Below are 26,237 nucleotides of genomic sequence, written 5' to 3' on the forward strand. Positions count from 1 at the left end.
GGCCGGCGGCGGCCGTGTCCTAGCTCAACTTCCATGAACTGTTGCTTTGATTCTGGTGTGACGTAGGTCACCCATGTTTCATCGCCTGTAACAATTTGGATTAAGAAGTCATCACCGTCGTTGCGGTACCGATCAAGGAAAGTCAATGCACTATCTAAACGACATCCGTCGTCATTTTCGGTACCCAGCGTGCACACAATTTTCGGTCATTCAAGTGCTCAGTCACAGTGCCATACAAAACACTACGAGAAACATTAGGAAAGTCATCCCGCAAGTTTGTGTGGCCATCTTTAAATACTCTCACCCGCTTTCAACCATTCTGTCACTCATAATGTTTTCTCCGTAAACTGCAGAGATCTCACGATGAATATCGATCATTTTTAGGCCTTTAGCATTAAGAAATCTTATAACAGCCCATACTTCACAGTTGGCGGGACTCTCAATTATCGGAGGCATCTTAAACACTCAGTACACAACATAAACAAGGAAGAATCAGTCTGTAATGGCATCAGTGTGTAGATTAAGGTACAGTCTTTCATTTAAAAAAAAAAATCATTGAGATATCTTATCACGTCTTTTTTTAATTTCAAAACGGTACTTACTTAAAAAACCATGCCCCGTACATTAATTAGTCCACTAGATATTGGACATGATGAAAAAAAGTATTAACTGTATTTTTTAACTGACAGAGTTTTCATGAAAACTGTGTTTGATGATGCAATCAACACATTCAAAATAATAATAATGTGGAAAATAAATAGATAGATTATTGTTTTTAAAAGTGCATAATAATAACAACAACAACAAAATTTAGTAATTTAAGAGGCACAGAAATATAACAGATGGAGAGAGTCCACCTTTGCTATGTGACATGTTGGTATGAGCATCTAGTTACTAACTTTGGTGCCACTAATAGCTTTTACATATGACCAGAACATCTTTGGGTTTTGTGAGATTCTTTCAGTATGATTCTCCCATGGTGATATTAGAGGCGTCATACATTTCCCTTATGAAAGCCATTTCTCTATCTATAGGCCATTAAGGTCCCTCCCATCATACACTGTTCTGCTTGGTGTATATCCATCCAGTGCTTGGTCATCTATACTTTTAAACTGGAGGAACAATTCTTCCATATGCCTACGCCCCAAGCTTCATGTTGCTACAAGTTTACTGAACATGTAAATTTTTCTGCTTGTTTTGGTTGCCATTTGTACTTTTGACAAATTTTGGTAAAATATAAATTTACTGAGAAGCAGTAGCTAGTGTTCCCAGTTCCTTGAACAGACCTCTGTGGAATGTTTTGAATTTAAATCCCAAATAATTTTTATTGCTCACATATTGACACAGTAAACTTCATTGTGGATTGATGTGTTACCCAAAAATAGACACTATATGACATCGGGGGATGAAAATGATAACTGAGAACATCTGCAGTGTAAATGGGGACGTAGTCTATGTTTCACTGGTTCTGTGCTATGTTCCTCCAATCTGATTTTATTGTCATACTGGCATCCTAAGAATGCAGCAATGTCAAACTCTTATCTGCTTGTCGTCATAGTTTATACATATACTGGGCAGATATCTCTTAGTTAGTTAGTTGGTTCCATGGATGATTTGAGAGACTGCATTGACATTCCACATTCTTATGTAAATATGGCTACATGTGGACCATTGAAAAGTAGCTGTTGTTATAATAAAAAGATGTGAATTAGTAAGTCACGCGTACCATCATTAGAAATTATTCTAATGCATAAAAGGTGTTGTTGGGCAAGATGTCTTTCATCATCAAAACAAAGTTTCTCAAACCTGTCCGATCTCTTGTTTTCCAGGCAGCTGTGACTTCTGCAATGATGGAACATGCACACACTCTCATTCAAGGTGATCGATGGATCACAATAAAACGATTCCCTGCACAACTGGATGTGTCTGTTGGTAGTGCTTACACTCTCTTACTCCAGTTGGGGTACGAGAGAGAGAGAGAGAGAGAGCGAGAGAGAGAGAGAGAGAGCGAGAGAGAGAGAGAGAGAGAGAGAGAGAGAGAGAGAGAGAGAGAGAGAGAGAGAGAGAGAGAGAAAGAATGAATTTACCTTTTCTGATGTGATTTAAGTGAACTGAGATCTGAATCCTATGATTGTTGTAAGCATTACATTTAATGGCACTAAGAAACCATCACTAGGGTGAGACACAGCCACAGCAAGTACCTTTCAAAGTTGGGGTCCAAATATGAAGGCAGTCTTGAAAAGTTTCTGATCTCAGTGTAGAGATAACAGCACTTGTCAATAAAAGTTGAGGTATTTGTTACGTCATGCCCAGTAAGGCACACATCAGAATTTCAGTCATATTGGACATACAGTAGCTCTTTGACAGTAATTTTAGCGAGTAAACACATATGTTTGTGTGAAAATGGGCAAAATTGAGTACTGAGCTGTCACTGTATCATTGAACATGAATTGCATGCTGTTTATGGGGAATCTGCACCATCACTCACTACTGTGAAATTTTGGGCAGCTGAATTTAAAGGGGACCGTACCGACTAGGGTGACAATAAATGTTCAGGCTGGCTAAAAACTGCAACCACTAACGCAGAAACATTACTTAAGTTCACTGAATGGTGGTAGAGATCTGTTGAATTAAAGTGAGAGAGATAACAAAGGCTATGAGCATATCTAAAGAACATTTTTGTCACATATTGACTGTAAACCTAGGGTTGAGAAAGCTGACCACACACTGGATGCCACAATTGTCCACTCTGTGCCCTGGAGAAAATCCACAGTCTGCAGTTTCAGCTGCTTGATCATGCTCCTTATCAGATCTTCTCCTCAAATGACTTTTTATGTTCCGTCAGCAAAAAGTTGAGCTCAGAGGACAGTAATTTTCATTGAATGAGGAGGCCATCACCTTTGTAAACAACTATTTTCCAGAGAAAGACACTGACTTCAAGATGGGTTAAATAGGTGGGAGCATGTCTGGGAGATGATTATAGACTTACAAGGAAATTATGTTGAGAAATAAAAATAAATTTGAAGAAATAATGTCTTGTTTCTTTGTTAGGTTGGAAACTTTTCAGACTACTCTCATAGCAAGCAATGGAATATGCACTCAACACCTGACAAAGATAACTGGGGAAGCTATTAAAATTATCGATAAAGAGAAAATGAAAACTTAGGTGCAAATCTGAAAACTTGTACTAAAATCAGATTTTTTTTGGACAGAGATACAGTGTCCTTATTCTCCTACACAGTACCTTTATTTCCTCAGTAATCTATGGCACTTTTGTAGATCTTGGTCCAATCTGAGCTATTTTTCTGGAGGAAATATTTCCAAATATGGTGAGGACTTTATTAATACATGTGTTGTACTTTTCATTGATGTCGAAACACTGTATACATCACTCCTTTTTGTGTCCAAGCCGTTTTCTAAAATAATCAGTTTGTGACAGCTTGTTTGACAATCAGAATTCAGATTGAGTATCAAGATCACTATCAACATTTAACATTACTAACTGCAGGTCTGATCTCGGATACTATTGATTTTGTAATTTGAATTTTTAAAATATATATTAGGCTTGTCTATAAGGATACAATTAATGCCAGTTTGTGAACTGCTAACTACTGTACTCCTGTACGAAACTTTCCAGTGGGAAGTAAGTTAATGATAATATTACAGATTGTAATAAATTCTTACTAGCAGGATCATTAAGTAACTATGTATTAAAATCATCAGCAACCAATATATTTTTTTTTCCTGACAAATTGGCCAATAGAGCTTTATTGATTTATGAATAGATTAAAATTTCCTTTAGATGCTTAGCATTTGCTTACAAAAGGGATTTGCTCCGAAATTTGTCCTTTGTACCAGATGGTTTTAGATGCGGCTTAAAGAAAGGTTAATACCTTTATTCATAAACATGGCAATTTGTGATGATTGTGGTAACTCCCCTATTTCTGTTCTACAAAAGTGAGATGCTGACTTAAATCTTGTAACACTAAATCTGTAGAAATGGCCACATGATATTCAGAGAACAAGATTATGTCAACTGAGTATGAGAATTTATCAGTGCAAATAAGTAGTTCCAGATTAAATGTGACCCTGGAAACATGATCAAATTTGATCTGGGAAATGTAATTGGGAGAGAATAAATACAAAAAAAACAATGTTGAAGTTTTAAACCAAGTTGAAGCTCTAAGTTGCATGAGAGAAAATGATAAAATGACTAGTAATTATTGCTCGAACAGAATAAAAGAAGTCATCCTTGCAGCTGCAAGTAATAAACTACAGAGAGTGAAAAAAAGACAGAAAGAAGTAGTTTGGTGAATAATGTAAAGAAGCTTAAGTCAAGATTATGAAATTATGCATAAAATGGTACAAGGAAAAAAGAAGCCTGAAATAGAATTTACTTATTAATGGGCGCAAGATCAGTCTGATAAAGTAAACTGTGAAAAAGAAACAACACCTAAAACAACAGACTGAGTCTGTTCACAAATATCATCAAAATTACAATGTTCTGAAAATTTATAGTTTAGTTGACAAAATTAAAAGAGGTTTTAATTACAAATTGCAGGTGATGAAGGATAAAAATGGCAATATGATTATTGAACCAATACAAAATTTTATCATTAAGCAAGAAATATTTTGATGATCTAGTGAACTGATCCAGAATCACCAATTACAAATTCTAGCAGCAGCCTTAATAATGAGCAAACTTCAGAACCAACATATGAAGAGTGCTAGGAAATATTAAACAGCTGAAAATGGCAAGGCAAATAGGATTGATGGAATTCCAGCTGAGATACTAAAATATGGATGGGAAGCACTGCATATATGTATGTTTCACCTGATTCAGGTAATCTGGTAAACTGATACCCTACCAACATAATGGAAAGAATCATTAATAGTCCCAACACATAAAAAAGGAGAAAGGGAAGACTACAGAAACTATAGGGGAATATCATTAGTCTACACTGTTTATTGCTAAATCACTTGAAATCATATGCAAAAATGTAATGGTGAATATCAGAATGGCTTTCATAGAAATAGATCCAGTACCAACAATATACTTGTAATCAAAACAATAAATGGAAAGGTATGTAAAAAAAAGTTCATTGATTTTATGAAAGCTTATGAACCCATTCACAAGCAAAGCCCGTGGACTGTAACAGTGGACTTAGTGAATATTCCCCCCAGTTTCTTTTTCTGCAGTGAGAAATTCAATGACTGCACATTGCTTGTAACATATATCATCTACAGATGCCATTGTAAAACTGTGCTGCAGCAAATCTATCTCTTGGAAGTGACAGAAACTTGGCACACTCACTCAGGAGACTTCAAATACTACATACATAATGTTTCACAATAGTAGCGTTGTTTTCATCTGAGGAAAAAAAAAATGTGGTGCTTTACTTTCTGGGTAACCCTCGTATACATAACTGAACCAAGACAGAGAGTTGCTCTGTTTCCTCTTCTCTTTAATGTAGCCTCAGAGACAATGGTGAAGAGACTAATACCTGCTGGGATCCTCGAAGGAAAGAAAGATAATGTTTTAGTGTATGCAGATGATGTAGCATTTATTGAAAAAAGTGAAACAGAGATTATGTAATTATTTGTGGAGATAGTAAAAGGAAGATCCAAGCTTGCCCTAAAAGTAGACAGTCAGAAAAACAACACACTATAGTTCAAAGATGTAGAGAGGAACAAGACAACCAATTGCATCTAATAATCACCACTCATAAATTCAGACATGTTGAACAGTTCAAATTTCTGGGCAAAAAAGATAGATGAACAAAATCAGAGATAAGTAGGAATGAATGTGAGACTGTGAAAAACTAATAGAGGCTAATACTCCATACAAAAATTTGTAGGCCCTAAAATTACCGACCAGAAAAACTGAAACGAAAATCTATGACGCAGTCACCGGACTAGTCCTAACCTATTGATCAGAAACAAGGAGTATAACTAAAAGGGGAGACACCAATTACAAATATTTGAAAACAAAGTTTACAAGAAAATCTTTGGTACATATTATAATAATGATTCACAAAGCTGGAAGAGAAGACACAACACAGGGATCCACATGATATCACAAGAAGCAACAATAATAAGATAAAAGAACCCAGAAGACTTCAATAAGCAGGCCATCTGTTTAGAATGAAAGAGCATGAAATTGTTTCAAGAATATTCAAAGAGAGTGGCAGATAGAGTGAAAATATTTTAATTCTCATCTCTCTTAAACTTATTTTCTTTCTGCCCTACATAAAGGTGCTGCTCTGATACCTGTAGCTACTGGTACATTATCAGTCATGACAGTGCAGGAGCAGCTTCGTCTACAACTCTACACATGCCTTCATCCCTCCACTGCACTTGCATAGTCGTTTACCTTCTCTGATTCTCCCCTCCTCCAGCACAGTCTCCAATGCTGTACCTAACAAACCTGTTCTGTCCTCTCTACATCCCTGCAGAATCCCAGAGGCAACATTAGCGTCTTTCATCACACCCTACTACCCTGATACCTGTCCCCTTGGTACATCTAGATCTACACCTATACTCTGCGAACCACCCGTAAGTGCATGGCAGATAATATGTCCCACTGTACTCAGTTATTAGGGTTTCTTCCTGCTCCATTCATGTATGTAGCATAAGAAGAATGATTCACTGAATGCCTTTCTGTGGTCTGTAATTATTCTAATCTTGTCCTCACGATCCCTATGTGAGCAGTGCATGGAGTGTTGTGTTTATTCAAAGAGTCATAATTTAAAATTGATTCTTGAAATTTTGTTAGTAGGCTTTCTAGATCTAGTTTGTATCTATCTCCAAGAATCCGCCAATCTTCAGCATCTCTGTAACACTCTCCCATGGATTTAACAAACTTGTGACGATTTGTGTAGCCATTCTCTATATACATTCAATATCCCCTGTTAGTCTTATTTGGTATGGGTCCCACACACTTGAACAGTAGTCTAGAATGAGGCACATCAGTGATTTGTAAGCAATCTCCTTTGTAGATGGATTACACTTCCCCATTATTCTATCAATAAAATGAAGCCTACCACCTGCTTTACCCACAACTGAGCTATGTAATCATCCCATTTCATATTCCTACAAAGTGTTATACTCTGGTGTGTGTAAGAGGTGGCCAGTTGCAAATATGACTCATTCATTTTATAGTTGTAGGATACCATGTTTTTTTCATTTTTTGAAGTGCACAATTTTACAATTTTTAACATTTAAAGCAAGTTGCCAATCTCTGCACCACTTTGAAATCTTATCAAGATCTGACTGAATATTGAAGCTACTTCTACAACTGACAATGACTCTCCATCCAAGGTAACATGCTGTCCTCTTCCTACCAAGAAGTCCTCATTCCAGTCATAAATTTCACTTGATGGGCCATATAATTGAAATTTTACAATAAATGTATGTGTAGTGCTGATTGAAATGCGTTTTGGAAATACTGTATTTGCCCGACTTTGTCGATCCACAGCTTTTAGTATGTCATGTAAGAAAAGTACAAGTTGGGTTTCACATGATTGATGTTTTCAGAATCCATGCTGTTTGGCACTGAGGTGGTCATTCTGCTCAAGACACCTCATTATGTTTGAGCTCAGAATATGTTCTAAGATTCTACACCAAATCTATGTCAGAGATATTGAACCTAAGTTTTGTGGATCACTTCTATTACCATTCTTGTAGACGGGTGTTACCTGTTCTTTCTTCTAACTACTGGGCATGATTTGTTGCTTGAGGCATCAACATTAGATTATAGTTGGCAGAGGGGCTAACTCAGCCACAGATAGGGATTCCATTGGGCCATGGAGGTTTGTTAAGTTTGAACAATTTCAGCTGTTTTTCAATATCACTAACACTAACACTTATTTCAATCATAAAAGGATAAATTCGGGCAGCTCTCCCAGATTTTCTTTTGTAACGGAACACTTGAAAACAGATTTAAGCATTCAGCATTTCAGTTGCTGTCTCATTTTCTAGGGTCTGGTCACTGACTTTAGTGCCACTAACAGTCTATACATAGGAACAGAATTTCTTTCTGTTTTGTGAAATACCATTTGACAATGTTCTGGTATGGTTGCCACTGAAGGCTTCACACAGCACTCTCTTAATGGCCAAAGTGTATCATTCATCATCTCTCTATCTACAGTCCTATGCTTTGTTTTACACTTATTATGCAGTAATCTATATTTCTTTAGAAGTTTTTTTACAGTGACTGTGTATCATAGAGGGTCCCTCTGATTATGAACTGCTTCCACTATGAAATGCTAATGTAAATTTTAATTTATTCAATGATAAATTCATACTGTTATTTGAAAATAGCTCTCTGCATAAGCTAATCAGAAAGGACACTAAACAACCATGTAAAAAATCCATGGACCAATAGAGGGATTAGAGTATGTTTTGAAAGGAAGAGGCAAGAACAAGTTTGGATCCTGCAGTGGCTGCACATTTTATAAACTACTCAAAATTACTAATAAAGGTTATTAGAAGAACAAGGAACATGATGTCAGAAATCAGTAGTTCAGACAGCAGACTTGAGGCTATATGGAATGTCGTGAAATGAGAGACAGAACAAGCAGCCACAGAAAAAGTCAATATCATTATTGAGCTGAACTGAAGGGCTATAAATGATGAGTCACAAGTAGTAAATCCATTTAATAATCATTTCTTAAATATAGTTAGAAAGCATAGGGACAGACAGTTCAGAGCAAAAATCACAGAATATGTTGAAAACATAACTATCATAAAATTCAATCATATCTATGTCTCACCAGCCACTCCTTCTGAAAGTAAGAAAATTATACATTCTCTCAAAAACAAAAGCTCAAGTGGTTTTGACAGTGTTTTGAATAGAGTACTAGAAATTTGTTACCATGTAATGAGCCCAGTTTTATCTGAAATGTGTGGGTTTCACTAACTCAAGACATTTTTCCAGAGAGACTGAAATATGCTTTTGTTAAACCCAATGTCAATAATTTACTGTGACCTCTCTGAGGAACATGACTGCTTGGATCACAATATTTTCCTAGATAAATTGATGTTTTACGGGATGACAGTATAGCCAACCAATGGGTAATGTCTTATCTAATCAAAAGAATGCAGAAGTTGTACTCAGTAATTCAAACAATATAGCCAATGGACATAATTCTGACTGGGGAGGAATCACATATAGAGTTCCCCAAGGTTCAATCTTGAGTTCACTACTGTTACTCGTATATGTAGATGATGTTCCATGTAATATACAAAATGTAGAATTAGTTCTTTTTGCAGGTGACACTATTATTGTAATCAATCCAAGCATACATACAGAAAGAGAAGAAATGGTAGACAAAGTTCTTAAAAGTATCAGTGACTGGTTTCCTGTGGATGGTTTCACCATCAATTTTAAAGACACACATGATATATTTGGTTCTGCACATCTAGAGGTACTACACCAATGATAACAAATGGGGTGGAAATAATAAACAGGGTGGAAACTTGAAAATTATTAAGGGTCCATACTGATGAGAATTTAAATGGGAGAAAAAATGTCCTGGAAATCCTAAAACAACTTAGTTCAACCACATTTGCACTTAGAATCATTGCAAAATTTGTGGGGAGAGAAATGAATAAGTTGACATATTTTCATTCTGTAACGTTGAATGGAATGATGTTCTGGGGCAAATCATTGTTAAGGAAAAAAGTCTTCACCGGGCAAAAATGTACCACAAGAAAAAATGTGATGCCCACTGTCAATCATCTTGTAGACATCTGTATAAGGAATTGGACATTCTGACTGCTCCTTCACAGTATATTTAATCCCTCATGAAGTTCATTGTAAATAATCCTCTATGGTACAAAGTGACCAATGAGTTACATAATTACAATACCCAACTACGCATTAAAGTTTTCTTAAGCACAAAAAGGTGTGCACAATGCTGCAACAAAAATTTTTCATAACTTTCCCAGTGATATAAAATATCTGAGAGACAGCAAAGTTAAATTTGATAACAAACTGAGACAGTTTCTCCTTGACAACTTCTTCTGTTACATAGAATAATTTCTGATACTGAAATATGTAAGATGCGGTGGTTAGGAATTTCTAACTCACATTTGTATACATTTTTTTTTTTATTTTTGTAAAGAAAAGAAAAAACATCTTAGAAAGGCTCAGATGTAACTGATGATCCATGCAACATGTAACTAACTAACGTACCTATCCAGTGCATATTATTTTTAACTTGAGCCATAGTTCCTCTACATGCTGCTGCTCTGTGCTGAAAGTTTCAAGTTCTTCATTGAGAGGACACTACTGATTTTTTAAATCTAGGTTTCTGAACATACACCTCTTTCTGCTTGTTTAAGGTTTCCTTTATACTTTGGTAATCATTGTTGCCACAACCCATCATGATCACTGATACCAGTTTCAAAGTGGACATCCTCAAGGTGGTCAGGTCTACTTGTTGACATTAGAACTATCTGTTCTAGATAGCTTTCAAAGAAGATATTTAATAATGTTTCACAGGATGTCTTATCATGCCCACCACTAACAAGACTGTAATTTTCCCAATTGATTGTTGGATGATTAAAGTCTTCACTGATGATTACAGTATGATAGGGGAAATGCAGTTCTCTCTACAGTTTTTGGTTATGTCAGGATATCCATCTGGTGGGTGATAGAAGGATCCAGTTACCATTTTATGCTCACCATGAAACTGAGTCCTGCCCAAACAATCTCACACGTAGTTTAAATTTCTGTCTCTGTGGAGTTGAGTTTCTTGTCTACTGTGACAAAAACACCACCTCCATTTCCCATTAGTATATCTGTTTGATATACAATTAAATTTTCCCCAAAAATCTCACTGCTGTCAATTTCAGAAGCACTTCGAACTCTGGCAATTTGTTGCAAATGCTTTGGCAGTTAACTACTAGTACTTTAATACTCTCACCTGTGGGAGACATTTCTTTTCATCTTACACTGATACAAATGTGTTTCCTACAGCTGTCGTTATATGGATTGGGTGGAGAACTGCCCAATCCAAAAGAACCACTACGTTTACCCCACAACTGTCAGCTACCTGTGTAGCCTCTTATATGTAGTGCACACCCGACACATTGAGGGGGCCCTACAGTTCTCAACATTATGGCCCAAGTCTAGGAAGTCAAAGTCTAGCCTGTGACAGAACTTTCAAAGTCTCTGGTTCAGTCTTTCCAGTCAACTCAAAACCAAGAAGCCATGATCAGTTCTGGGGACAATGCTATAAATTGTGAACTTTGTTGAAACTCCATGTGCAAGGCTGCTGTTCTCAGCCTTCTCTGCCAGTCACTGCAATGATCCAAGTATGTCATCGGAGCTCAGACAACAGGCATCATTTGTTCCAATGTGTGCCATAATCTGCAGCTGCTTACACATTTTTCCTCAGTGGCTGCTGTAATAGCCTCTTCAACACATTTTACAACACCCCCAATACACACAGCGAGCATACCTGGCGTTGTTTCCTGTCCCTTGCTGCCATAAGGGGTACCATCATATTCCGTATTTTTGAACTGCTGATGAGTAATAGACCACTACCCTTTTACGTTTGCCTCCTCTAGACACCAAACAGAACAGGTTTCCCTAAAATAGGTGAACTGAGAGCCAGTGGCTGACTTTCAGAATCAGTTTAAGACAGGACCTCAAAACTGTTGATTAGTGGGATCAGTGTAACGCCCTGAGCTCTGGTCTCTGCCATCATTGTGCAGGACACCTAGATCTACCATTGAAATGCCACTCATAGTCAAGTGGATGAGTAATGACTGATTCCATACTTTATGCAGAGGAGACAGGATCCACAGGAGGGACAGTAATAGAGGTACCTTTGGTACTGGTACCACAAGTACGACACTCGGGAGCTCTTCCAACACACTAATTCACATCAGCTGACAATTGTTTGACAGTAGTCAGGGTGATTTCCAGCTGTTTACAAACATCAACCAATTCAACCAGTGTTGGAGAACAGCATTCACAGTGGTGCTGTATTTTGGCTGGTGCAATGTATTATGGGAAAATGAACTAATAACTTTAAACTAAGCCTGCTGGTTATCATTTATATCTTTTGACTTAAGAAAACCCTAATTTCCTGTAAGAATTGAAGAAAATACACAAAATGAGGTTTATATTAAGCCAATATAAAACTTGTGTTAAAACTTACTAATTTCCTAAAACTTTTTGAGGTAAATTACAGTCCTTAGAAAACTTGAAAATTGAGCAAATTTATGATAAATGTAGACAATGCTTCTCTTTAAGAGAAAACTAGATGTAACACAATGCTAGTTAAAATATCTCCCGCAGTAACTAAATCATGAAGACTGATTTACTGCAAACTGGATTATCCATTGGACAAAGGTAACTTCTGAATGTTCTCAAAAAATCACATTTGTTTGCATTGACATAAAATGAAATTTGAAGTGATTATTCTTTGGCAGTAAATGTGAATCACAGTAACTTACGATAATACAGTTTTGTAACCATCTTAAAATTCTCAGAAATAACCTATTTCTCACATAATTATACAATGAAATTAGAGAACAATTGTTTTGAATGAGAATAGGTCTACTGTTCTCAAATATTTTAAAAGAACACAAGTAAGTTTAAGCCTACAATTGATGATAATAGGAGTTATTGCGGCACATGGAAGCTTTCCAATATATCACAATACAAACAGGTATAAATACAATCAGTTAAAGATTATGCAGAAGCAGTATGATCAGAAAAACATGCAAATCTAGAATTTCAAATTGGTACACAAATCTTGCACATGCGGTCATATACAAAGGAAAGTTGCTGGGAAGTTGCTGCTGTTGTCTTCAGTCCTGAGACTGGTTTGATGCAGCTCTCCATGCTACTCTGTCCTGTGCTAGCTGCTTCATCTCCCAGTACCTACTGCAACCTACATCCTTCTGAATCTGCTTAGTGTATTCATCTCTTGGTCTCCCTCTACGATTTTTACCCTCCACGCTGCCCTCCAATGCTAAATTTGTGATCCCTTGATGCCTCAGGACATGTCCTACCAACCGATCCCTTCTTCTAGTCAAGTTGTGCCACAAACTTCTCTCCTCCCCAATCCTGTACAATACCTCCTCATTAGTTACGTGATCTATCCACCTTATCTTCAGCATTCTTCTGTAGCACCAAATTTCGAAAGCTTCTATTCTCTTCTTGTCCAAACTAGTTATAGTCCATGTTTCACTTCCATACATGGCTACACTCCATACAAATACTTTCAGAAATGACTTCCTGACACTTAAATCTATACTCGATGTTAACAAATTTTTCTTCTACAGAAATGCTTTCCTTGCCATTGCCAGTCTACATTTTATATCCTCTCTACTTCAACCATCATCAGTTATTTTGCTCCCCAAATAGCAAAATTCCTTTACTACTTTAAGTGTCTCATTTCCTAACCTAATTCCCTCAGCATCACCTGATTTAATTTGACTACATACCATTATCCTCATTTTGCTTTTGTTGATGTTCATCTTATATCCTCCTTTCAAGACACTGTCCATTCCGTTCAACTGCTATTCCAGGTCCTTTGCTGTCTCTGACAGAATTACAATGTCATCGGTGAACCTAAAAAGTTTTTACTTCTTCTCCATGAATTTTAATACCTACTCCAAATTTTTCTTTTGTTTCCTTTACTGCTTGCTCAATATACAGATTGAATAACATCGGGGAGAGGCTACAACCCTGTCTCACTCCTTTCCCAACCACAGCTTCCCTTTCATGCTCCTCGACTCTTATGAGTGCCATCTGGTTTCTGTGCAAATTGTAAATAGCCTTTCGCTCCCTGTATTTTAGCCCTGCCACCTTCAGAATTTGAAAGAGAGTATTCCAGTCAACATTGTCAAAAGCTTTTTCGAAGTCTACAAATGCTACACTCCTGGAAATGGAAAAAAGAACACATTGACACCGGTGTGTCAGACCCACCATACTTGCTCCGGACACTGAGAGAGGGCTGTACAAGCAGTGATCACACGCACGGCACAGCGGACACACCAGAAACCGCGGTGTTGGCCGTCGAATGGCGCTAGCTGCGCAGCATTTGTGCACCGCCGCCGTCAGTGTCAGCCAGTTTGCCGTGGCATACGGAGCTCCATCGCAGTCTTTAACACTGGTAGCATGCCGCGACAGCGTGGACGTGAACCGTATGTGCACTTGACGGACTTTGAGCGAGGGCGTATAGTGGGCATGCGGGAGGCCGGGTGGACGTACCGCCGAATTGCTCAACACGTGGGGCATGAGGTCTCCACAGTACATCGATGTTGTCGCCAGTGGTCGGCAGAAGGTGCACATGCCCGTCGACCTGGGCCCGGACCGCAGCGACGCACGGATGCACGCCAAGACCGTAGGATCCTATGCAGTGCCGTAGGGGACCGGACCGCCACTTCCCAGCAAATTAGGGACACTGTTGCTCCTGGGATATCGGCGAGGACCATTCGCAACCGTCTCCATGAAGCTGGGCTACGGTCCCGCACACCGTTAGGCCATCTTCCGCTCACGCCCCAACATCGTGCAGCCCGCCTCCAGTTGTGTCGCGACAGGCGTGAATGGAGAGACGAATGGAGATGTTTCGTCTTCAGCGATGAGAGTCGCCTCTGCCTTGGTGCCAATGATGGTCGTATGCGTGTTTGGCGCTGTGCAGGTGAGCGCCACAATCAGGACTGCATACGACCGAGGCACACAGGGCCAACACCCGGCATCATGGTGTGGGGAGCGATCTCCTACACTGGCCATACACCTCTGGTGATCATCGAGGGGACACTGAATAGTGCACGGTACATCCAAACCGTCATCGAACCCATCGTTCTACCATTCCTAGACCGGCAAGGGAACTTGCTGTTCCAACAGGACAATGCACGTCCGCATGTATCCCGTGCCACCCAACGTACTCTAGAAGGTGTAAGTCAACTACCCTGGCCAGCAAGATCTCCGGATCTGTCCCCCATTGAGCATGTTTGGGACTGGATGAAGCGTCGCCTCAGGCGGTCTGCACGTCCAGCACGAACGCTGGTCCAACTGAGGTGCCAGGTGGAAATGGCATGGCAAGCCGTTCCACAGGACTAAATCCAGCATTTCTACGATCGTCTCCATGGGAGAATAGCAGCCTGCATTGCTGCGAAAGGTGGATATACACTGTACTAGTGCCGACATTGTGCATGCTCTGTTGCCTGTGTCTATGTGCCTGTGGTTCTGTCAGTGTGATCATGTGATGTATCTGACCGCAGGAATGTGTCAATAAAGTTTCCCCTTCCTGGGACAATGAATTCACGGTGTTCTTATTTCAATTTCCAGGAGTGTAGAAACGTAGGTTTGCCTTTTCTTAATCTTTCTTCTAAGATAAGTTGTAAGGTCAGTATTGCCTCACGGGTTCCAACATTTCTACGGAATCCAAACTAATCCTCCCCGAGGTCTGCATCTACCAGTTTTTCCATTCGTCTGTAAAGAATTCGCGTTAGTATTTTGCAGCTGTGACTTATTAAACTGATAGTTTGGTAATTTTCACATCTGTCAGCACCTGCTTTCTTTGGGATTGGAATTATTATATTCTTCTTGAAATCTGAGGGTATTTTGCCTGTCTCATACATCTTGCTCACCAGCTGGTAGAGTTTTGTCATGACTGGCTCTCCTAAGGCTGCCAGTAGTTCTAATGGAATGTTGTCTACTCCCGGGGCCTTGTTTCAACTCAGGTCTTTCAGTGCTCTGTCAAACTCTTCACTCGGTATCTTATCTCCCATTTCGTCTTCATCTACATCCTCTTCCATTTCCATAATATTGTCCTCAAGTACATCGCCCTTGTATAAACCCTTCCACCTTTCTGCTTTGCCCTCTTTGGTTAGAACTGGGTTTACATCTGAGCTCTTGATATTCATACAAGTGGCTATCTTTTCTCCAAAGGCTTCTCTAATTTTCCTGTAGGCTGTACCTATCTTACCCCCTAGTGAGATAAGCTTCTACATCCTTACATTTGTCCTCTAGCCATCCCTGCTTAGCCATTTTGCACTACCTGTCAATCTCATTTTTGAGACGTTTGTATTCCTTTTTGCCTGCTTCATTTACTGCATTTTTATATTTTCTCCTTTCATCAATTAAATTCAATATTTCTTCTGTTACCCAAGGATTTCTAGCAGCCCTCGTCTTTTCACCTACTTGACCCTCTGCTGCCTTCACTACTTCATCCCTCAGAGCTACCCATTCTTCTTCTACTGTGTTTCTTTCCCCCATTCCTGTCAATTGTTCCCTTATTCTCCCCTTGAAACTCTGTACAACCTCTGGTTCTTTCAGCTTATCCAGATCCCATGTCCTTAAATTCCCACCTTTATGCAGTTTCTTCAGTTTTAATCTACTTGGCTATTATATACATAAATAAATGTGTGAAGTGCTTGGAATTTTTACTTAGCTGCTTCTATGGCAACTTCTACACTAGTGTGCCAAAGAACAACACTGCAGTGGGAGGTTACCTCAGTCAAAATCTAGAAAATATACAGCACCAACGAAACACGGCTTCTGCCTGTTGCAGCTAACAATCTACGCCACACCTCTTCTGTACCCTTACTATCCACTCCAACAAAGATTGCTGCTCACCTGATATATAGTTGGACCTTAGGCCAGGTGCATATTAGGATGCAGCCAACAAATGGCAGGGCAGCACAACATAGTGAAGGAAATACTTGGCAACACAGTGTTTGCATATACTGTGAGGCAGTTTCCATTGCTGTGCACACCCTTTGAGACTACGGGATTTGTTTGCTGCACGTTAGCTTCTTGGTGCTTGTGCAGTAAACTCTGTCCTGAGTATTGCATGGCAAAGGCAAAAGCAGGCACAGTACTGCCCTGCCTCGTGCCTAAATTTGTGCTGTGATATTTACACCCACAAGTCACAAAAATCTTCACTATACTACCCTACCTTGCCCTTCATCAGCAGTGTCCCAATATGTGCCATACCTTAGCATCTGGAGATGACAGTGACTGTGATTTTTCTATGTCTGATGAAAGACTTAAATAGCAGAATACACCTAGTACTCTTTTTCATTGTGGCTATCTGCAACTAACACTTCCTGTATGTGTCTTTTTCATATTGTTGGTATTCTGTCCTGGGTTTTACAATATTACAATCAGTCTAAATGAAACTATTTTCAGTTCAAAGTATACTTTGCTCCAACATTACAGAAACAAAATTACTCTGATGTCAACATCATCTCCATGCCAGATTGAGAAAGCATCAGCTTGTCCTAATATTTTGTCTGTTGTCTTCAACAGGTTATCTGGTGTCCATATTGTTAAAATGTTGACCCTGTGGGTCCATTTTCCGAGTATCATCCACACAGATTATACTACTGTAAAAACTTTTTTCCTGTGTAATAGAAGCAAGAAGAGTAAACAGCCTGTTACACACTACTATTAATTTTTATCATCATTATAATAACTGGAATGATATCTGTCATACTTCGTGAGCATACAACCCCATTAGAATAGTGAGCAACTCTAAATTCAGGTGCAAATGTGTGGTTGCGATTGGCCCAGACAATCACGTTGACAGCCATGCAACAGGGTATGTCCAGTGTGGTGGTTTGAAAGACAGGTAAAGGGATGAGTTCACAATTCTGCACACAGAAGACAGTGGCTTTGACATGTGACTGACAAGCTCTCAGGTACAAGAGGTGAACCACCACAGCTTGGTTGTTTCCTGAGGGGGCAAAATCCAGATGTTGAACTGAACAGGGGCCACTCTGTTGTAATGTGCAAAAGTGATTAACATTAATAAATATTAAACCATTTAAAGTACGGAGGAGCTAGTAGGCCCATTTTAATGAGAAAAATAAATATGTGCCATCAATATCTGAATTACTTTACAAGTTATTGGAAGCTGAGTATTTGATATAGTGTTCTAGCAATAAAAATTTATACTTCAGCAATGCATTATGCTTTTACAACAAATGGGGCATCAATGGATAGAGTTTTATCAGGAAGTCATAGTAGTCATGTTAAAATAGTACAACATTTTGAATTATGGGCTGGAATGTGCCTTCTGTGCCACAAAATCTTGTTTATAATTAAAACTGTAAAAGTAGCAGCAGTACCCAAGACTAGATGGAAGTAGGGAACATCAGCATGATGAACTGTATTTATTTACAAAAACCTGGAAATGTGAGATTGTCAGCACAGTCATTATTTATAAACAAACTATTGCAGGCAGAAAAATCAAGCAGGGAAAGAGATAGTGTTCAGGATCTTGGTGAGGCAAAATCTGTGGGGTTTTAGTCCACATGGGCAGCAAGACAGTCACATTTCGTGAGTGATGGAGTATTCCTAAGTTTTGCACCTTGGACTTTTAAAATATCTAAGCCCAACCACACACTAGGGTGCTCATTGTTCCGTCTTTCTGTTGTGACTACTGTTTTTGAATAGCATGTGGGGCCCTGAGCTATACTGTAAACAGTGGACATCCAGACTTTATTTTTATGATTTACTTTTTTAAATTCTCTGCTCTGAATTTCACCAAAAGATCACACAAGCTACAGCAGGCAAACTTTAAATCTGAGTACCATCACATACGGCTGGTCTTGCTCGAGGCCAAGCAAGTGAGTACAATTGCAACTTACTTTTTTAAAAAAGAAAAATGCATGACTATGTAAAAATATAATTTATTTGGTAATTCAACAATGTTATACCCTATTTGAGATACACTATAAAAAAACTAAGATTATGCAACTGTAACTTCAATGTAGAAGATAATTTTTAACATCATGTGCTACAATAAAGCATTAAAAATTTTTAAGTTCCACCTACTCTAATGAAGTATGCAAATGATGTGAAAGTTTTAAGTGTGATATGCTGAAAACTTTGTGACTAGAATAGTACACACTGCAGTACATTTTATTCATAATCTACATTTACAGCTTTCAAGGACATGTAACAAATGTTCTCTCTCCCTTGTGTGCATTTTCTGTGCTGCAAAGAAAATTGCTGTTATAATAAATTCCAAAATACATTCTTAATTCTTTGTGTTTGTGTCTTCAGTTGATTGTAATTTTATTTATTGTTACCTAATTTGCAATTGCTATTCATTAACAAGAACTTGGGATATAATGCTTCAAAGCATTGTTATAAAGAAATAAACAGAAATTCCGACGAAACTAATGGTATGGCCCATAACCGCCTTCTGGATATAGTGTTTCAAAATCAAAGTTGCAAAGCCTATGTCTGAATGGATATGTCACAATCCTCTCACTAGTTGTAGTTTGTAGGTATTATGGTCCTAGAAACTATTGCAACTCATTAACCTTCGTCATATGAGCTTTTCATTCATCGGCATAAACACAATCCAGTGGTTTTATTAAGAATATTTCAGGAAGAATTAAGTCAATTTGCTTATATTTGAATGTTAACAACTGACAACAAAGTTGTATGAATGCAAACAACAATGATGTTTATTATAAGCATTGCTGCTGCAAGTTGCCAATTTGTATGTGCAATAGGATCTGTAGCTGCTTTAGTACATAAGGAGTTGCACATAATTTAGGGGCTTACAGTAATGAGTGAAGGTAAAGTTAGATAATGCTGATGAAATCACACAAGTGCATCACAATCTGTGATTTGATTGGCTATTGAAAAATGGTGATCGTTGCTCTAGCTGATGGATTTATTTATATTGTCCACATCGCTATTCACACTGTTTGAACACTCAGTTACCATACGTAGTTTGCAAAAGGGTGCCAAAAATGATTCCTAATCAAGAATGTCAAGCAGATGAGCATTTATGGACCATTACCCTCAAGATGGAGATGATTTGTTGCAGGCAATGAGATGATGTGTTTCTGCATTGATGTAGGATATCCACACAGTCGTGCAATAGTCTAAAAAAAAAAAAACCTGCTGTGGAAAGATTCAGTTCCTAGATGGAGAACTGCTATGCTGAGGGATTGAAGTACAACGCAAAAAGTCTTCAGAATTAACAGAAAGAAATTACACGTAAAAGTGAAGTAGGTTTCCAGTAAACTAAAACCACCAATAAAAGCTGCTTCTAATTAATGTGTTATATGGTCACAACTTTGTCATTGTTGGGGCTTATGCACGTACAAATGACACTGACAAAGTCAAAGATGAGTCTTGAGAAATTAACAAGTTTGCTGGAGAGCAAAGTATCTGTAAAGAAATAATTTTAAAGGAAAAGTGGGAGTGGCCACCTATAATGGAGTAGTGGGAAGATACGGAGAAGAGACAGTACACAGAGAAAGGTTAGATGATGATTGTGTGAGACATTGCCCTTGAAAATTTTAAATGGTTTCTTTCCTTACAAGCAGATCCACAAATACACATGGGAGAGTCCTTCCAGGCACATCAGGTCAATAATAGACTATATTATTCAAAATAAAAAAATGATTAAAGAGTCTACAGGGGTGCAGAAAGTGGCTCAGACAACTTCCTGCTAGTGCAAATTGATAGTAACATCCAAGGGCCAAAGATAAATTGAAGACACAAATATTCCCACGAGGGCAGTGGATACTATGAAATACAATTTAGGCAGCTTGAAACAAGAGTCTGCATAATTTCTTTATAATTTATGCTTGTCAAACAAACTGAGGCATTCAGAGAAGAAATGATGGAGCATATGTACCAAAAAATTTAAAAAAATGGATACATGAAGCAGCATTTGAAGCACTGGGGCAGCAAGAGGAAGAAAGAAAGCAGTACCTACGAAGGTAGACTCAAAGTACTGATGAAAAAGTGAACCTAAAAAAATCTTTACTATAATAATTGGTTGAGATCATGGGACAAACATGATAAAGCCTTGTATATCAGAATGAATAGAGAAGTAAATAAAGACATGCAAAAGGGAAAAATGAAACCTGGGAGAATAAATTCAAAGAAGCCAATCAATGCATGGGGACACAAAAGTGGTGTCAGCATGGAAAATGATTGCAGGGCTGAGGAAAGAAGTAAAAGAAACAGCAAACCTTCTGATTATCAGTCTGGTAGAAACATTTTAAAGGCCTGTTGGCAGAAGTAAGAATGGAGTACAAGGAGGTAAGGTGGGAGATATGGGAGAACCAGGAGGGTGAACAGGTAGAGAAAATAGATGTGAAAGAGGTACAGAAAGTGGCTACACAAATGGAAATCGGGATATCACCATGGCCTGGAAATGTACCAACAAAATTAGTGAGGTATGGCCCACACATTCTGTATGAATATCTAAGTAAGTTATTTAGTAAATGTATGTCGAGGAAATTCCAGCAGAGGGGAACTTAGCATATCTAAGCCCCATACATAAAAAAGGAAGAAAGAAAGTATGTAGAAATTATTGTGGCATAAGTGTTGCTAGTTCAATTAGCAAGCTGTACAGGAGGATTTTAAAAATCAGGAATGGAGAAGATTATAAATGAAGTGGAAGAACAAAGTAGCTCTAGAAGAGAGGGGTCATGTTTAGATAACATCTTTTCCTAGGACAGATCATGGAGAAGAGTTTAGAGAGAAATCTTAAGCAGTCATTTGGTATTCATAGATTTTGAGAGATTATGTGAAACCATGTGAAACTGTGGCACTGAAGTTATTGTTTGAGGTGCTGTGGTCAGGGGAACTGCCCAACTTTATGTGAGAAGCATCATAAACCTTTACAAGCCAGCAAAATGTGTCATTAAATTAGGGAAAGAAATACCTGGAGAGGCCCTCAGGATAACTAAAGGATTGAAGCAAGGATGCTGTCTGTATCCTACAATTATTTAGATGTATGTGCAGAAGGCACTGAATCTGTGGTGCAGAAAGTGCATGGGTATGAGAACTGACATAGGGAACCTGTGTGTGTACAAACTTTTGTATGCTGATGTTCAGGTTGTTGAACTGGATGTATCTTACACACTCAGAGTTGTTGGAAGAGTATGATAAGTGGGGTTTGAAAATTAATTTTGACAAGTCAGAATATCTATGTTGGGGAGAATAGGGGAGTAATCTGGACATTGACTGACATATTATTAAAAGTGTGTAAAGAGTTTAAGTACATGGGTAGTATCCTATCACATGGTGGAAGATATGACAGACGTCTAACAAGAAACCATGCAAGAAAGAGTGGTTATCCAAAAATTAAACCCAGTACTTTGGTCCTCAGAAATGAGTTTAAAGGTTAAAACTCATTTATAAAAATCCATTGTGGAACCAAAAACAACCTATGGGAATGTATGCTGGGAACTAACAGAAATAAATAAAAAGAAACTTAGAGCTTTAGAAAAGGACGACTTGAGAAGAGCCTGTAGAATTTCCCTACTTGACCAGGTAAGAAATGAGGAAATAAGAGGAAAAAAGACAGACTCATTACAGTATTAAGGGTAAAATAGAAGGAAGACAGCAAGGATTGTTTGGACATGTCAAAAGAATGGATGAAGGCAGATGGCCAATAGAATAGTTTTATGGCAACCTCCTGGAAGGAGAAGTGGAAAAATACGAAAAGTGGTATCCACAAAGCAATGGAAAGAAGGAATGGAAGAGGATGAGGAAGAATGGAGATATCTAGGGAAGGCATCAGGCAACATAGATGCAGGATGCGGTGACAGCAGTAGGGTCCTCACAACAGACAAGCAGGATTTGACTTTCAAATATGCCTTGTATGTGTGATTAAGGAAATTTTTGAAGAAAATTCTATAAAACACAAACATAAAGAACAAATATTTCTGAGTCTGTTATGTGAAGATGTCAAGTCCAAAAATAACTGTCTGAGAAAAGCAAAAATAACTGTCTGAGAAAAGCGAATTCACAACTTTAAAGGAAACACGGTACATGAATAATCGTTAAAATGAAATAACAAAATAGCAGATTAATACTTTTCACCCTTCCTGCAATATTACAGAGACAGATTTTAAGACATTTTGAACAGAGCTCTGTACCATACTTTGTGCTCTTAACCACTGTACTTCAGTGTTGATTTTGGAATTTGAGAAAGTAACAAAACAACCCCATTTGAAATCACTTAATGATGCACTGTGGAGAAGCAGGCAGTTAACTGTTTCACAAAAACTGTAGTGATGAAATGTGTGGACCAATAATTTATATTGTGAATTCTTCCAATTTTGTGTACAGATAAGGTGATCTGTGTTTTTTGAGTAATTAGGATTGTATGTGATAAGAACAATGCTGATACATTCTTGAGAATGTTCAGCTCATGCAGTTGCATGAATTGTGTAAAAATAGCAATTTACTTTGAGTTTAATGCTTCTGTGGCTGCTTAATGGTGTTTAGAAATTAAGAGATCATTCATTTGGAGAGAAAGGAAGGTTTGAGGATGGGGCTGAGCCTTGAAAATCAACTAAAATCTTACTGGGATTTGAGCACCATACATTATGAGTCAAGTGTCTTAATCAATGCACCATTTACCAGTGAATGAGGAAATTTAGAAGCAATTAAATATGTGAAATATAAACCAAGTTAAGAGACTGTAAGGTGAATGTTCTATGGCATAGCACAAGGATATTGGATAGACTAAGATGTGATTCCAAGTGTTTTACCATTCCATTTGTGCTGCAATAGGGACACACTATTTCTGACAGATTGTCTCTCTTCTTCAACCTTATGTGTAGCAGAGATTAAAAATCTCAGTTGAAAATAAACCAGAACAGTAGTACAGTAGTATGATGAAGTAAGCAAAGAACTAAAAAATATCACAGAGATGGTTCATATTATTTATGAATTGCACTGATGGATACAAAATAGAGAAACCAATTACAGCATGAAAAGACTAAACAAATTTGTTGAAGTGATGTGGAGACAGTGGCTACTTAAGATGAGAAGACATACCATGATCATCAAAATATCCAAATGATTTGGTTCGGCTGCACACAAGGCAGAGAGTTACATATTACATACATAAAATATTTGTTTTTCAGTCTGGAATGTACTGTACAGTCTTATAGCCAGTCTATACAATTTTAACTTTGCATACAATTACACTACACCATTGTAGGGTGGTTGACTGAATAATTTTGAAACAATTTCCTATGCAGAACAGATATTTCTTATGCAATATTATCATTTAACTTCAAGTATGCACTACAACTAATATGTGGCATGTTAATTACCAGTACAGATTCCTATAATGTTCAACAGCTCTGAAAAAGTGATTGAAAGACAGCATGTTTGAATCCTTAACAGTAAATTTAGAATCATTAGACTTTATGTACTTACTATAAAAGTGAAATAATACTAAAGTGGCAGATAAGAAGAAGATGATACAACTTTCACAATCAAATTCTTCCTTCTCTTAAATATTTGAATTTCCATTCAAGAATAACTTACTAAAGTATTTTGCTTATCGCGTATTTCCTGGCTCTATTTACAATTGACTTAAGAAATAAGGTACACATTTTAACAACAGCAATAACAATTAATATTATTATTTGCAATGAAAGACAGTTTTTATGACAGCACAAAAATCCCCTTTTCATAAAGCAATAAATTAATTAAAAATATCTCTTCCAAGTAACTTTTTAAAAGACACTCATTGATGGCGTTTAATAATAAATGTCAATAATTTAAATATTTTGTTTAAATTTTTAGTTACCAGTCATTATTCAGTGCTCATTTAGTAAAGAATTATTGTGGAATGATAAATCACATCTAAGCTTAAATAAATGTAACAACATTCGAAAATGTTATCATTGTACATATAGATATCTTCTGTAAATATATGACGACAGAGTTCTTTAATCTTCATTTGACAATAATTGTTCACAAACACCACATTCTGAACTTTATTATTTAACCAAGCATACCACTCTCTCATACATTTACAAAACAGATGCTCTACTCTCAGCCGACAATATAAAAATGGAGGGCAGTTTGTTTTAGGGCTTAGAAATAACAATAAAGCCACTTACTCATGGCTTTCAATAAATAAAAAATTCATAGTGCAGTATAAATATGCAGCCATGTGCAGCTATTAACACCTCTGCAGCAACTTCACCGACTGAAGTGCCCGAGGTCAAACTGACATGTACAGCACTATGTACATAACTTCCTTATCCAAAGGAACTTCTCTTTGGAGTATCCATATATAAGAAATATGAAACTTTTACATGACTTTCACACTGAACTTGTTTTGTTCCATAATTAGGAATGTTGCACACAGGACTATTTCCTGATTTAACATGAATTTCTTGTACAAAATAGCAACAATATGGTGAAAAACAGAGGTGTGCCTCTGACACCATAACTCTGAACTGCAAAATTTTGAACTTTACTTCCCGTATTTGTGCTTCTATGTTAGGTCTTTCAAGACATAGTCAGGTCTTGGAAGCCTGTACTGCTTACGCTGGACCCTGCTTTTAAGGGCCCGACCCCCTCCTCAGAGAGTGGAAAGTTTTTGTCAGGTGCCATCTCCTGCATGAACTGGACTTACATCCATGTTGAGTGATGTGGAACTTTCTGGCTTCTGTAGTTGACTTTCTGGCTGTACGGCAGTTGTACATACTGACAGAGATGGTGCTGCTGGGAGAACTGGGGCAGTAGCTGCTAGGTGCTCCAGTTCAGCTGTCATGTCTCCAAGTTCTGCTGTCAAATCTAAAGCCATGCCTCCATTAGGCAATAGCTCTTCCTCATCTTCATCCTTCCTTGCAGCAACCTATTCAAAAGCAAAAATTATTAGGCTCTTGCTTGAAATGGAAATCACAGTCATCTATAAATTCATTAGTTACTTAGACATGTCACACATGCAGTCCATCTCCTCTTTAATAACTGGTGACTGACATACTTGCACACATTACCTAGGCTAAAGACAATATGAAATTTACATTACATAGAGCTATTTATCAAACTTTTAATAAAATCATGAAGAGAGAAAATGGCTGGCCACCACATACTTTCAAGAGGTGTAACTCGTGTAATGTTGACAGCTTTTTTACAACAGGTAGGTCCTTCTTAGCATAGGGTTTAAGTGGCCTATATTCCCAACTCCTTTTTCCCACTTTCCATGAATCCTTGCTTTTTTTCCCTAAAAAAGGAACCTACTATACTGGTAGCTAGGAGTAATGTGTTCCATTAAGAGTAATGAACTTTTACCACCTGAAGATAAGTACTTATCAAACTTTCAGTTTTTGTGTAATTTAAATAGTTTTCTAAATTTAATTTTCAATTTTTACAACTAATTTAAAAACTTTATCAGTCATGTACTTTTGTGATGACAACAGTGTAAGATCTTTTGGCAAATTAATGAAGATTAATGAGTATTATCAGC

General features: G+C 37.7%; 1 protein-coding gene across 7 annotated transcripts in view; it reads right to left on the reverse strand.

Moving 5' to 3' along the window:
* Positions 1–18,650: 18,650 nt before the first annotated feature.
* Positions 18,651–26,237, reverse strand: part of LOC126354052 (anoctamin-7-like) — a 725,127-nt gene continuing 717,540 nt past the window's right edge. For all 7 annotated transcript variants that reach the window (XM_050003410.1, XM_050003407.1, XM_050003408.1 and 4 more), the window contains exon 17: positions 18,651–25,625. In XM_050003410.1, coding sequence (XP_049859367.1) covers positions 25,371–25,625 — 255 coding nt within the window. In that variant the 3' untranslated portion in view covers positions 18,651–25,370. The remainder of the gene's footprint in view (positions 25,626–26,237) is intronic.

Source organism: Schistocerca gregaria, chromosome 3 (genome assembly GCF_023897955.1).
Source record: "Schistocerca gregaria isolate iqSchGreg1 chromosome 3, iqSchGreg1.2, whole genome shotgun sequence".
Classification (NCBI taxonomy): Eukaryota; Metazoa; Arthropoda; class Insecta; order Orthoptera; family Acrididae; genus Schistocerca; species Schistocerca gregaria.